The sequence below is a fragment of the Etheostoma cragini genome, chromosome 5 (genome assembly GCF_013103735.1).
Source record: "Etheostoma cragini isolate CJK2018 chromosome 5, CSU_Ecrag_1.0, whole genome shotgun sequence".
Lineage (NCBI taxonomy): Eukaryota > Metazoa > Chordata > Actinopteri > Perciformes > Percidae > Etheostoma > Etheostoma cragini.
The window spans coordinates 26,860,499-26,874,670 of NC_048411.1; the positions used below are offsets into that span (position 1 = coordinate 26,860,499).

The window sequence follows — 14,172 nt, forward strand, 5'->3', positions numbered from 1 at the left end:
ATTTTTGGAAAATGGCTGCAATGAAACAAAGAGTGAAAAATTGAAAGGGGTCTGAATACTTTCCGTACCCACTGTATACATTAATAAGGAAGATTCAGTTATGTGGAAGGTTTTATATCATTATGAGTATTTCCTGATGTAGGAGATCTCAGTGGGAATGGAAAGTGAGCTATGATTTACTTTTTTAGAGTGCTGCAAAACATGAAACGCTTTCTTTTCTTTTTTTATGTTTGTGGTGAAGCGTATATGCCTGTATTTGTTTTAATTTGTCTTGTGGTCTCTGCTCTGGTTTCGAATGAGTCATGGAGGCACTTGTCACACAGATTCACAGTTTTCTTTCTTATTTTTGCTCCTGGTTTTTTAACATTAGTAGCAATGGTCTTCCCTTTACATAAACCTTTAACATGCAAAGGTTCTTAAAGAAACCAAAACCAAATGGATCCTTATTTTTGAAATCAAAGAGTCCCTCTTTTGTGTCAGTGCATCATCACTGAGTGTCTTTTTACATTAGTATAAACAAATTGGATGACTAATTAATGGTAAGAGAGGCAGAATGAAATGAGTCAAGCACAGTGTGCAAACATCAACCGTCCAAAGTGTCTTTAGAAGCTACATGTTGTTTGGTCTTGAAACAGTCAGTGGGCCTCAGCCACATTATCGGTGGGCGAAGATAAAAATTACAGTGGATGAGCCTTTGGGCATGAGGAGTTTTTTCCTTTGCGCAAATTTCAACATAAACCCTTCCTGTACACAAAACTGTTGTCAAACTTTTCCAAAATGTATCTTCACTTGACGACTCTAAGTCTAAATGGTTTTTGATTTGACTGAAAGATCCAACAGTCCTTGCTCAGTGAATGTTTGTCAGACCAAAATCTTAAAGGAAATGATTCTGTCTGGGGCTCACAAACCACAACATGACATTATCACACATACGTTTTCTGCAGGTCTGCCTATCTACCTTTTTGTTCTCGAACAGAGTACAGGATCTCGTCCTTGTTATTCAACCTATAGTGAATTTTTTGATGCACTTGTCCCTCAAAATGTTGCCAAGTAAGTTCAAGAACACATACTTACACAGTATGTTGGTCTGAGACTAAAATGTGGTTATAAAAACTGAGCAGGTAAAATCTTTTTTTAACATGGTCTTTGAGAAAAGGACTGAAGTGGCAAAACTGAAGCGTCTCTGCCATCTGTAATCTCTTATTTAATAGGGTTTTGGCCAAAAGTGTTTCCCTATAGTTGTGTATTATTTTATTTTGATACAGTTGCCAGGATGTTACCAAACACTGTATTTAGGCAAAGGTGTGCTGCTGTATGTTGAAGGAAAAGTTAGACATTTTGAGAAATACACTTTTTTGCTATTTTGCCAAATGTTAAATAATAAGAATGATAGCATTCTAATAAAAAGGCTACTGCTAACAAACTGTTCGCTTAGCTTAGCACAAAGACTGGCAACAGAGGGAAAGTGCTAGCCTAGCTCTGTCCAACCTCCACCTCTAAAGCTTACTACAAGATTTTATTGTCTGTATTGAATCTAGGTTTTCTGTGCAGGATTATTTGTTGTTCGGGTCAGTAACTGATTTCTTTCTAGCTTTAAGCAGAGTCAGGCTAGGCGTTTCCAGTGCTTGCGTAGTGCTAAGCTAATTTTGTCCTGCCTGTAGCTTCATGTTTAGTGTTCATAAATCAGAGTGAATAAGCTCGTTTCCCGAAAAGTCAAACTTTTCCTACACAAAAACAGTCTAAAATGAGCAGAGACACCTTTCAGTCCCAGCTCCGAACAGATTTAAGATGGATGCCCAGCCTTAAATTGATGTTTGTGTCTGCAGGGCGTTATCGACTACATCTTCTTCTCCAAGACCCACATGAGTGTCCTGGGCCTGATGGGACCGCTGGACAGCCAGTGGCTCATCGACAACAACATCACTGGCTGCCCCCACCCCCACATCCCCTCGGACCACTTCTCCCTACTCGCCCAGCTGGAGCTTCACCCTCCCGTGCCCCACCCGCTCAAACCCCTCAACGGACTGCACCTGCCCGTCCACAGGTAGTGCAGCCGGAGAGAGCCCCACCAACCCCTTCCTGCCTCACCTTAAAAACACTGTCACCCATCCCCCCCCAGCTTTATACAGGACCCTGTACAGTTTACTGGTCATGTTAAAACTCTGACACCATCCAACCCTGAGACACACCTTCACAAAAGGAGTGAAGTATTTGCCCGTTTGTTGCTCCTCTTTGTGTTTTTGCACACTGTAAATGTTTGTTTTATTAAATCCCCCCTCCCCCCCCTTGAAAAGGCTTAATACCAAATGTTGGGCTTGGGACGAAGTTGCGATGGTAACCCCCAATGTCAATTGTTTTATTTGCCTTAGATCATAACTGCTTGTAGATTCTGCTCCTACAACAACAAACCTTAACTATTATCTTTTTAAAGAAAAAACACACAAATCAGATTAGTGGGATTTTTTTTTTTCTCATTTCACATAGATGTGAAATTTTAGAGTGAAAACACAACAAAATATTATTGCTGCAACACAACATGTATGTTGTGTTAAAATCCCAGTCGATAGAACTGGAACCTTCTATCACTCCTTACAAACAACTGAAACGTAGGAATGTTTACGAGGATGTGAAAGGTTTGTTTACAACAACAGGTCCATATTTTCAATTCTGATCAGCCAAGATAGACCAAAATAAAATAAAATAGCTGCATTTTTAAAGATTAAAAAGTACAGATTGGGCGTTTTTTTTAAATAATGTAACAACACTAAATTGGTGTGTTTCTTATGGGAACTAGAATATGAAATCTTCTCTTGCCACAGCTGCTTGTAAATCACAACAACACTGATAAAATCAAAGACAGATTATTTCAGGGGCTTTCAGATTGACACTTGTCTTGGGGATAATTTGGGGTTATGCTGCCTGGTCCAATTTTAAGGATTTACCTTGATTTATTCTTCTTGCCAGGTAGCAAATCTGAACTGGAAAGCTACCTCGCGGTGCTGCGTTAACGTTGCTGAGCTGCTGCGTTGAAGTAATCAAATGATTGGTCATGTCGAATCTGTGCTCAGATCTCAAATATTAATAAGCATTGCAAACAAATTAGCCCCCTACTCTTTGAATTGCTTTGAAAAAAATAGTTTAAGACATAAAAATATATTTCAAACCCAATCCTGACATTGATCAACAATGTTGAACCTTAATTCTTTTAGCTTTTTGAGTCGTGCTTTCAAACACCTACGGTCTTAGGAGCATCGCACCATTTCCCCTTAACTCACTGGCCAAAGAATCTCCCCAGAATGAGTGATTTATGCTCTGTCGACAATAAGATATTTAATTATTGTAGCCAGAGGGAAAAGAAACTTCCTGAATAGAATCTGCCAATGATTTGTGACCAGGAGCTGAATGTATTAAGCAAAAGGCTCCCTATTAAATTGGTTGTCGGAGCCTCTTAATGCCAGATTCCTGTGGACTTTTCTATATTTGTGCCAGATGATTAGAACTAATAGCCCTATATGTAAGTTGTAACTCAGGGCTATGCTATGCATCAAGCAGTACCTCTCAAACTGAAGACTCTCAGAGTCATGTTGTAAGATCAAAACCAAACGGCAAGCTATTGGTATGGAAATCCATTATAAAGCACAGGTAATGTATGTACTTACATATATATATGTTGTTGTTGTAGAAGTTCCACGTCTTGGTGCATTTTTGATAAAACTGCTGCTAGCCTTTTGCTTTGTTATCAAAAAAGAAAATTGAAATTAGTGTAACCTTTTAGGTGCCAAAAGGTGCAAAAAGTGTTTATTTAAATTTGTTTAAGACATTTTCATTTTGTTTAGTTGTAAGGCTTATTAAGACAGGCTTGAGAATCAATGTGGGATTGATAGGATTAATGAATAAGTGGTAGGACTGGGTATCACTACTGATGCAGTACCTGAGTTTCAGTACCAATATTATTTTGATTATTTTGAGAAATTCCAAATCAAAAGCATTTTGGAAAAAAATAAAGCGATTTCTCTACAGAACCCCTTTTGTCTGTTACAATAGGGACCAGACTTCTCAAATGTTTAATGATCCAAACCTGGTGTCATGGGACAATTAACATGGAAGCAAACAATACATTTTTATTTTCTATCTTTATTTTTGGGACATTTATCTAGTCTACTTTCATTTTTCCTGAATAGTTGGTGTCAGGTAAATTCTAAAAATACATTATACATCTCTGATTCAAGAATCGGTTCAAAAGATTACAAATCTGGTCAGACATTCAACGACGGCCTTCATACTTGACATTTCTCAATACTTTGACACTTTTTAATGGGTCCAAAATAATATATTGAGGTTGGATACCCAGCCCTACCTCTGCAGGTGAACTCTATAATAGCTGCCTACACATGCACTCACAGTGTTTAACATATCAGGCACATTTCACACTGTAGTGTCTAGTAAACCCTGATTTTTTTAGAGTGAATTAGTTAAATTAGTCAAAGCATTTGCTCTGTTCAGCATTTGAATAGAAAAGCCATAATTTTGGGATGAATGGTGTCTGCACAACACACTGCACAGCAGCCTGTAACCTCAGCTTTAAACCGTAGTCAGATCAGTATCGGCTTTGCTTCATTTGCACACGATTTGATGTTAATGTTAACGGATAGACCTACAGTTTTGGTGGAGTTGATAACAATTTCGAGCACTTTGAGGCCTATACTTCACTCCTAAACTCACAGGGTTTCCTGATTTTGTACAACAGCTGTACATGATTTAAATTGAATTTGCTAACAAGGCGTCTTTCATATCTGTGAGGGTAATCATCATCATTCTCTGATTAAGGCGTATTTTTCTCACAAATCAAACATGTACCTGGTGTTTGTTTTTTTTCTTCGCCCAGTGCACTAAGATCTCATATGTGAATACAACTTCCACCTGTCTCTGATACTCTTGTAGAGACAAAACTGGTCTCTGTCCAACTTTTATTTTGAACAATGTTCATTAATTTCTGTCTCTAACATACATGCACTCTTTCATTGGTACTTTGTACAATTCAGTATTACCAAGTTTTTGAGAAAAAAGATAAATGTTCTAAGTTTAAAAGCAGTTTGTCTTGATGGCTTTCATTTCTCCAGTGCACATCCTTTCACACTCAGACGAGGCTTGATAACAATTTATTTGCTACTCTACTTGACGTTTTTCCAAAAATGTTTTTCAGATCCCCTCCTCACATACCATCCAACATCCACAGCCGCTTCCTTTACTATCATTACCCAGATCATTTGCCCTGTTAATTTTTCTCTTTAGAGCACACCTCACATACTTTTTCTACAAACAACGTGCCTAGTTTGTACAATTTTTCCAACAGCAGCACTGCCCATGAGACCAAGACGCTCAGAGATTAACCCAGTGCCAACATCCATCCATCCAGCCATCCATCCATCCTTTCATCCCTCCAATCCAGTCCAATGACATCATGAAAAATTGATACTGAGGAATCTTTTTTTTTTTTTTTACCTCAGACTGCTTTCTGTATTTTTTTTATTTTTTTTTAAATCAGAATGCTTTTTTGTATCCATAACATCAAAGACCCTTCATTTCCACGAGATATCTGAAATTCACACACCTTTTTTGTTGCATTTTCTCTGCAAAGAGGTGGCTGCATCTTTCATGATTTTTTCAAGAATACCAGACCCACCATCGCATGCAATTTCTGAATGTAAAAAGCTTAATGTGGTTGCTACATGAGGTTTTTAGTCTTTGGTGGCCAATAAGACACTTGAGGATTATCTGACAAAGCATTTAACATTTGAACGAAGGGTTTGCTGTCTTTAATCTGCTTTTACATGTTGAAGTTGACGGCCTCTAACTAGGTCAGGTCGCTGCATCCAAATCGAGAAACAAACTTAAAGGATGCTGTGTAAATATTTTCTCCCCGCTGTGTTAACCTGTGAACAATGTTGTGGAAAAGGAAATCAAAAACAAACAAATGCCAAATAAGTGTGATAAAAAGGAAATCCTCATGTTATTTTACTGACCACAGGTGAATGCACTGGATCATTTGCTGGAATGAGGCTATTATAAATTTGGACTACAAAGGGGAAAGGCAGCAACTTCAGTGTCCGAAAGACTTCAAAAGTCTTTCTCTGTCAGTTGCTTTGACAGCCTAAAAATCCAAACTTCGGATTGGCATCTGTCATTTCCAAGAATGACAATAAGAAATGTAAGGTTTTTTTTTTTCTGGAAACAAACTATTTATATCCTTGGAGCATTCCTAGAAAAAAAAGTAGTTTAAAGTTGCTGCCTTTCAGTAACTTTGAGCAGATGTTGTATTCATGTGAAGTGACACTGGGTGAGGACCACCAGCAGTCACCAACAAAGGTGCTACATTACTTCTCAGTAGTATTTTTAAGAACTGCACTTAAACCTGTTATATTTAACAACAGTGTTAAGTTTATGTGATCAGATCCCAGACAGGCAGCTCTTCACCACAAGGGTTTCAGTCCAACGAGCTTCCACCGCTGACGAGAGGAAGCAGTCATTGAGCGTTTGAATGGAAGGAAAACTTGCAGCTTTGTGGTGAAAAGCTGCCAAACAGACGGAGCACGTTTGGTATTGTGGAAGCCAAAGTGTACATCATGTCTGACGATTAAATGTCAAAAAGGTGCAACACGAACTTACTGCGGGGACAAGTGGAAGTTTGTCTAACGTAGGAGGGCTGAGCTGACAAGAAACACATTTGTCCTTTTGTAGAGCTCCTCTTCCCATTTCTATGTTATGAAAAATAAAGCTGCACATTGTGGGTGAATAATCAAGTTTTGATGAAGCCCCAGTGGAACTTGAATCCCTCACTCATTCTCTAAAATCAGTAAAAGGCACTAAATCATTTTTTTAGTTTATCTTTTTATTTAAGATATTAAAAAAAAACAGTATGACATATTCATAACTTAAAAATAAGTGACTACAGGACCTTTTATCAATGTTGGATGAACACCTGCTTAATTTGGGGGATTCATTTTATGCTTTTATAGAATTTAGCTTTACTAATAATACATTTATTCTGAATAAAATGTGTTCCCCCAAAACGGGATATTAGGTTTTCATCCAAATAAGTGATTTGGTTAAACTCCTCAGTGGTTCCAACACTTGCCATGTTGAATCACTTATATTCCCATGAATGAATGGAGGACTTCTACAAAGGCTACAGCTTTGTTTAATATGTGAGCTGTTACACTTCAGTTGAAACTGAACTGCTCAAACGCACTTGTATCATCTCTTAACACAAAGCCCTGACTCCCAACACCTCTTGTAGGCAATAAACATCTCATTTTTTGAAGAGTCTTTTTGTCTGTCTTTAATTCTTTGAGAGAAGACATGGATACAAAACAATCATGTCAAAGGTTACAGCACCATGGTTAACATAGTCAATGCATTTGATTCACATTATTTAGTCAGATTAACAGGAAAGCATTCTCTATTTTGATCTTTGAAACTTTTTTCACTTTGCGGTACATATTTATGGTTTTTGATACATTGAAGCATCACAAAATGTGATCAATAGTGAATTGTGGAAGCAGTGGTGGACACAGTGGTTGCGCTGGAGTTCACATTTGTACTGTAATTAAAACAAAACAAGACAAGAAAAAATAATTAAAGACTGGAGTGAATATTATATTCAAAAAATAATGCAAGACAGCTTAGAGCTGTATGATGACCAGGGATAACATGATAACTGACCACGAAAATACACAGTATTATACAATCCTAGTAAAGTTTCTGTTACCATTATCACAATCACTGAGTACCAACACAAAAAGGAGCCCTTCATTTGTTACAGTCTATCCCTTAGACACAATAAAATACCAGTAAATACCCTCTGGCATAGCAGAGGGCAGAGAAAATAGTTTTTTTCTTTGTATTTGTTTTCAGGGACACAAAATGAAACGTGGAAAACTAAAGGCAGAAACACAAAATACATAGTGACACATCTCCATAACCACTACCTTACAATGTACTTTTTTTTTTACATTTTTGTTCAAGGCTAAATCTAAATCATTTAGTCTAAAAAAAACAATTAAACTTGTGACAAGTTTTGATTTCAAAGAGCCAAATGTGACTCCTTCAAATTGCTTTTGTTGAAAAATGCCAAATAAAGTAATTACTTTCGGAAAGACCTAAGCAGGTCGTTGACCCACTGCACATTTGGGTTGACACAAACTCTGGAGCCGTTCCTCCTGGTGACTCTGTGGAGAAAGAGAGGGGTTACAAAAATGTTATTAACAGGGGAGATAGTCTCACACTGGACTCAACGTTTGAGTAAACCTGATGAGTGAAAGTAAATTTCCATTCAGAGGCTTTTCAGAGTTACAGTCAAACAGGTTTCAGTACAACAAAAGTGGAACATAAGTACACTGACTGAAGTAGTACTGTAGATGGGTGTTTTTGAACTAGTTATTAACTTACTTTTTCCATTTTGTGCAACTTTGTACTTTTACACCGGTACTTTCACTTTTGCTCTTAGTGCAGAAGTACTTTTAGTTAACAAGCAGATATCAGTGTTTATAATCAAAAGCTGCATCATTGCTCTAATGTCAAACCAGAACAGAGAAGGATAGTATGTACATTTACTCAAAAACTGCACTTACTGCCAGGCTAGATGTTTTCCCCTGCTTCCAGTCTTTTTGCTAAGCTATTCAACTTGCTTATAATTACTTAAGTAAATAATCCTTTTTCACCTCTACTCACATTAGGGCATTGCCTCTTGGTAAGTCAGAAATTAAGCATAGCGCAAGTTCTGGGAGGTCACATAGTCAAGCTCGGCTATCATCTCAGTTCAAAGCTGACAGTTTCTAACAGTCCTGAAGTCTATGAATCAATCTTAAATACTCACATGATTTCAGTCCGGCGACAGTGTCCTGAAATAGGAATCACCTCAATTTTCTTGATGACTCGAGAAGGGACAGGAGTAGAAATCGTCTGTATGCAGATACACCTCGCTGTGAAAATTAAACAGTTTAAAAGCTTAATTATTATGTTGCCTTAGTGGCCCCTAAGTCTGTTTCCCAAAAGTCAGCACTGGTGCAGAATTACAGCCACTAGAGCCAGTCCCACAACGAGCTTTCATCAAGATGTGCCGTTTCTGAGTCTGTAGCTTTAAATGTTATTGAGGAGGAGAGAATAGGGGCAAGCTGGAGGGTGGGGGTGAGGCCTTGACCAACTAACATGCTTTGCTTGTTTGCACGCCATGATGTCTCTCTCTTTCCCAAATAAATAAATAAATAAATAAATATATATACATACATATATATGAACAGCAATATGACATCTGATATGTTTTGAGTTTTTCTGTTGAATTGCCTGCTTACTGCAAGGTATCAAACTGAATATATAAACAAGGTGGCGACAAGAACATAAACATGAATTGGAGCAACACATTGTGCTTAAAAATGTCTAGCTTGAAATATTATATGCAGACAACATGACACCTTATTGTTTAACTTGTTGAATTTCAAATTTCCAAACAAGCAAAGGCAGTCAAACAGACTTAATTAAGAAGTTGTTAAGAAAACTCTTCCTAATCAGGTCATTAACTGTTTTGAATGTAAAAGAAAAATATGTTACCGTGCAGAGAGGCGATGCAAAAGCAGAAAGTCAGAGCAGCCAGGAGGAGCAGTGGTTTAGTTGTCATCTTGGCGGTTGTTTTGATCTTTCGCACCAATGAGGATGTGAGAGGGATGTGAGAGTATCTGAGAGTGAATCGAGTCTGCCTTTTATAAAGCGGCAAAAAAGGAAGTGTGTGAAAGGCACTGCACTTTTCATGTCTCGTCACATCAAAATGTAAAAATTGTGGCATCTAGATTTTTCAGGGGGGTTTCTGCTGAAAGAGTTTTGAGTTATTTCTGAGGGTCTGTTTTTACTGATATTTCAAACAGACTTCACTACGCATTACTGTAAAATAAAATTATGTAAGGTACTTAATTATCTTTCATGCACTTACAAGTTTTGGATTCTATTGCCACATTGATGTCACATGCCTGTGTGAATAATTGTCTAGCATTGGCAATATGAAAGGTATGAAAGGCAGTGGTATTAACTGGGATCGTTTGGATCACTTGAAGTGGGGTTGTATGGGGTATTTATCCATAGTCTGTGTATTACCTAGATGGATATACAGTAACTGGGAACAAGCCAAGCATGATCTGATGTACATAGGTAATACACCGACTATAAAAGTACCTCATAAAACCCTGCTTCAAAATATCTAAACTATCCCTTCAAATCTAAAACTAACTGGCCGATAGAGAAGGGTGATTAAGCCATAACAAAGGGTATTAAAGAAACCAACTTTGGCTGTTAGTAGAAGATAGGATGCCAACATCGATCTCCAGTGTCAAAGTCACAGGAAAACGTCAAGTCTTTTTTATTCTCTGACCAAAGGACTAATGCTGTCGCCTTTCTGGTAAGGACAATCTAGGCATAATTAGCCAATCATTTCACTTGCTGTGGTTGAGTCCAACAAGTTTGAAAATTATTGGATGAGATGAGATGACACGTTTAGGTAAAAGGCCAAACGCCCAACCAACACAGGGGTCTGGATTGATTGCCATCCCAGCCTGACGTTGTCTGGGACATCTAGATCTGCCCTAGTGAGATAATACAGTAAGGAAAGGTTGATCAAATATGAACTGTCCTCTATTTTACCAGGTCAGAAAAGATTTTTTTCATTTTAACTCAAGTTGTACCAAAACATTAGTAGAGAAATGTAAACTAGGTAGAATAGCAGGATTTTAATGCTAGGCCCAGCACAAAAACATCATGATGACAGCAGAATGTACACACCTGTCCTGGCTGGCAAGAACACTACACAGATAACACCACACACACCATGTAAAGATATGTGTCTGATTGTCTAAGTATTCTACTCAAGTCCCACCGTACTTCTTAATTTGCCTTGAAGGTTGCCTGGCTGAAAACCACATCCTTTTCTGGTAAGTAATTCATTGAGGGGATTCTTATGCCCCCAACAAAATTAGACTGTAGTTCCCGTTTATGAAAATAAGATTTTTGTTTTCTAAAATTAAATTTTGATACGCTTGTACAGTAAATAACTCTGCAGGGATCAAGTTGAGGACTCCGGAACAAAGCGGTTGTATTGGGTAAAAGAGGACATTAAAAATTTAAGGTTGAACTTTACACATATATGTTTATTAAATAGTTATATTTCCAATTAATCAAGTTCATCAGGCTAATCGTGGGTCAAAGAACAGAAGCTGTTGTACGTTGTTCTGATTGGAAAGCCCCTTGAGCTAAATTTGTAATCTGTGATATTGGGCTAAATGAATAAAATTTGCTTGATGAATCAATTAGAATTTGAAAACTTTATTTTTCTTTTTTTAAATTAAAAGCTTTGATTTTATATCTTTTGCAACTATAAGACTTGACAAACCCCATCATCACAATGGTGGACCATGATATATATTCCTCTTTCAACATTTTTCTAGGCAACTGATTAACAGGTCAAAGCATAAAGTATGTGAAATCTGATAAAGCTTTGACACAGTTAATCCTGGAATTGATGTTAAATGAATGAGCAACACTGACGCATCTTATGAAGTGTGAAAACTATTTTCTTTTTAAGAAAATGCACTGTACATGTCTTTAAACTAGTAGGTTAGAGGAAGTGAACATGGAAGAAGAGATTTCAGATGAAAAATCTGATCTAGATTATCCCAGCACTGAGAGGGCCGATTTCAGAAAGATAGATGTTGTCTGGTTTAGAACTAATTGTTAGATTTCAGATAAAATGAATGAAATTCATATTATTGTCCCATGCATATAACTATGCACAGCTCGCATGGGCTTAGAGGACACGATCCATCCATACAAGCCCGGACCAGCATGCAGCGCATACCTCATCAAACAACAGTGAAAGTTCAAAAATAACAGATCAAGCATCTTTCGCAGACCAATCTTCAGACCGTCATTAACTTCATTAATCATTGACGGAAACATTTACAATGTAGTTCTGGAAAGATACTAATAAATACAAATGAATTAATCCATCTAGCATTTTTCAGGCTTTTGAGACAAAGTTTAATTTAATTAATTTATTTAATTTAGCAAATTTAAACACGTCAACTTTAGCAGCCATTCAAGTTTTCTTCCTCTTTTTTTGCTCCACATTGTTAGAACACCACAAATTATGAGCCATGTCTGTCCTTTTTTGTAATTTGGTGTCAGTTTTAAAAGTTCAGCAAGTGTCAGTGATTGCTTGCACAGAAACATGGCAGCAAGTTAGACTGCAGGTGGCCAACTTTCTTCAACATCTTTGTTGTTTATTTTTTGCGTTAAAGTCTTCTGGGTGTCAAATTAGGACTGTCCTAACACTACGTAAAATATCTTATTTCTGTAAAACCGAGCTATTTTTCTTTGACTGTCCCAGACCTCCATGCAATGTTGAAGAGGCGTGTCAACCGAGACAGCCCCTCCACACCCAGAGCTTTCAGCAGTTCTGGACGGATCCCATCAATCCCCGGGGCTTTGCCACTGTGAAGTTGTTTAACTACCAAAGCAATGTCCACCAGGTAAATTGACAACAATCCCCCATCATCCTAGAGCTCTGTCTCTACCATAAAGGATGGGTCAACTGGATTTAAGAGTTCCTCAAAGTGCTCCTTCCACTGCCCTATTACCTCCTCAGTTTAGGTCAACTGGCTTCGTTTCCCCCTAATTTTCAAGATTAGACTAAACTTTCTTGGATTTTTGTGTTGCTGCAGAAGCAAAACTAAATGACCCAGCAGAAAAAAAGCAGAAAAAAAAAATCATCTCAACTGCTTCCTCATGACAGGCAGTGCATCCCTCACCAAATGAACCAATGCTACAGTCTATTATTGGCAGGGTACTACCAGCCTTTGTCTACCAACAAAGGAAACCACTGAATTTCAACTTCCCGACTTTAAACATCAGAATAGAAAGTCCTGCCCTCCCACAGAGATTCAGCTAAGAAGGCTTGACAGCGCACCAAAAACCTGCTTGGCTCAGCAAGATTTCATCAGTGTTTGTTGGCAATAATCAGTTGCAAATTATAGACAATCTGCTTAGGTTTGCTCCTTGTGGTTCAGTGCATACATTTTTAGCAGTTGAAGAACTATAGGCCAGCCACTCAGTTAATAAAATTGAACTTAATGTTTTATTAACATGCTATTGTCACAGCATAGTAAAGCACATTGCCATCACCACATGTGTAACAACTTTGATCGGCTCATTTTCTGTAACCAGTAGCATTAAGCCATGTTGGGTGGAATTAGCAAGCTTGCTAACTATCCAGTGGCGCAGTTGGCCATGGCAGCGGGTTGCTTGGTCCCTCCGCTTCTCCGCCACAGGGAGAATTATTTGCCGAGAAAACGGATGACAATCTGGCTTCCGCTGTCCTATGGCTGATTTCCACCAACAGCGGAACGGCAGCAGATCGGCTCCGCTGCGTGTCGGCTCCATGCTCCGCCCTCCTTTGATACCCACCAGAGATAAGATCTTTCAGACTGGTCTGTAGTGTTAGGACAGTACTAGGGTTCTGCACAGCACACGCACACGGAAGCGCAGCAGAACACACACACATGCAAAAGGTTACAGATAAAAATATGACAGTACAAATCCTCCATTATAATAGCAATGCACCAAGGTACAAACACGCCTGGCTTTTAAAGGGAATGGGAGATGACGCTCTGATTGGTTTATTGCAAGTTACACCCAGAACACACCTATGAATTAATGAAGACACTAAGTACAACCCTTTTGACCTATAAGCCCGATGCACAAAACCCTTTTTCTGCCATCAAACTAGCAAAATTAGATTTGGACATGCCCTAAACGCACCTGCTCCGTGCGCTTCCTCTTATAGTTATGGCTTAAGCTAAACCTTCTGTGTGTCAGAGTTTCCTTTGTTTGGGGAATGAAGATGTGCCTTGCCCAGAAAACTTGTAAACCTCTATGACTGCACACAACTCTTTGTAATAAGCACACACAGAAACACAATCTCCCTGTTATGGAAAAAATTACATTCTTATTATATTCTATCTGTGAATATTAAGATCATTCTTCTACAATACAGACCTACATTATGAACGTAATGTCTGATAAAACTCGCCAAGCTTTAATCGGTTGCTTGCATGGCAGCAAATGAATACACAT

General features: G+C 38.2%; 2 protein-coding genes across 2 annotated transcripts in view; one reads left to right on the forward strand and one right to left on the reverse strand.

Moving 5' to 3' along the window:
* cnot6l (CCR4-NOT transcription complex, subunit 6-like) overlaps window positions 1-2,857 on the forward strand; it is a 14,766-nt gene extending 11,909 nt beyond the window's left edge. The window contains exon 12 of the mRNA XM_034872893.1: window positions 1,827-2,857. Coding sequence (XP_034728784.1) covers window positions 1,827-2,048 — 222 coding nt within the window. The 3' untranslated portion in view covers window positions 2,049-2,857. The remainder of the gene's footprint in view (window positions 1-1,826) is intronic.
* Window positions 2,858-7,312: 4,455 nt separating this feature from the next.
* Window positions 7,313-9,730, reverse strand: LOC117945442 (interleukin-8). The gene is made up of 4 exons (XM_034872933.1): window positions 9,607-9,730; window positions 8,876-8,981; window positions 8,148-8,228; window positions 7,313-7,600 (listed from the first exon to the last, which is right to left on the reverse strand). Exons 1-4 carry the CDS (start codon window positions 9,671-9,673, stop codon window positions 7,540-7,542), a joined length of 315 nt encoding a protein of 104 aa, XP_034728824.1. The 5' UTR covers window positions 9,674-9,730; the 3' UTR covers window positions 7,313-7,539.
* Between the last annotated feature and the right edge of the window lie 4,442 nt (window positions 9,731-14,172).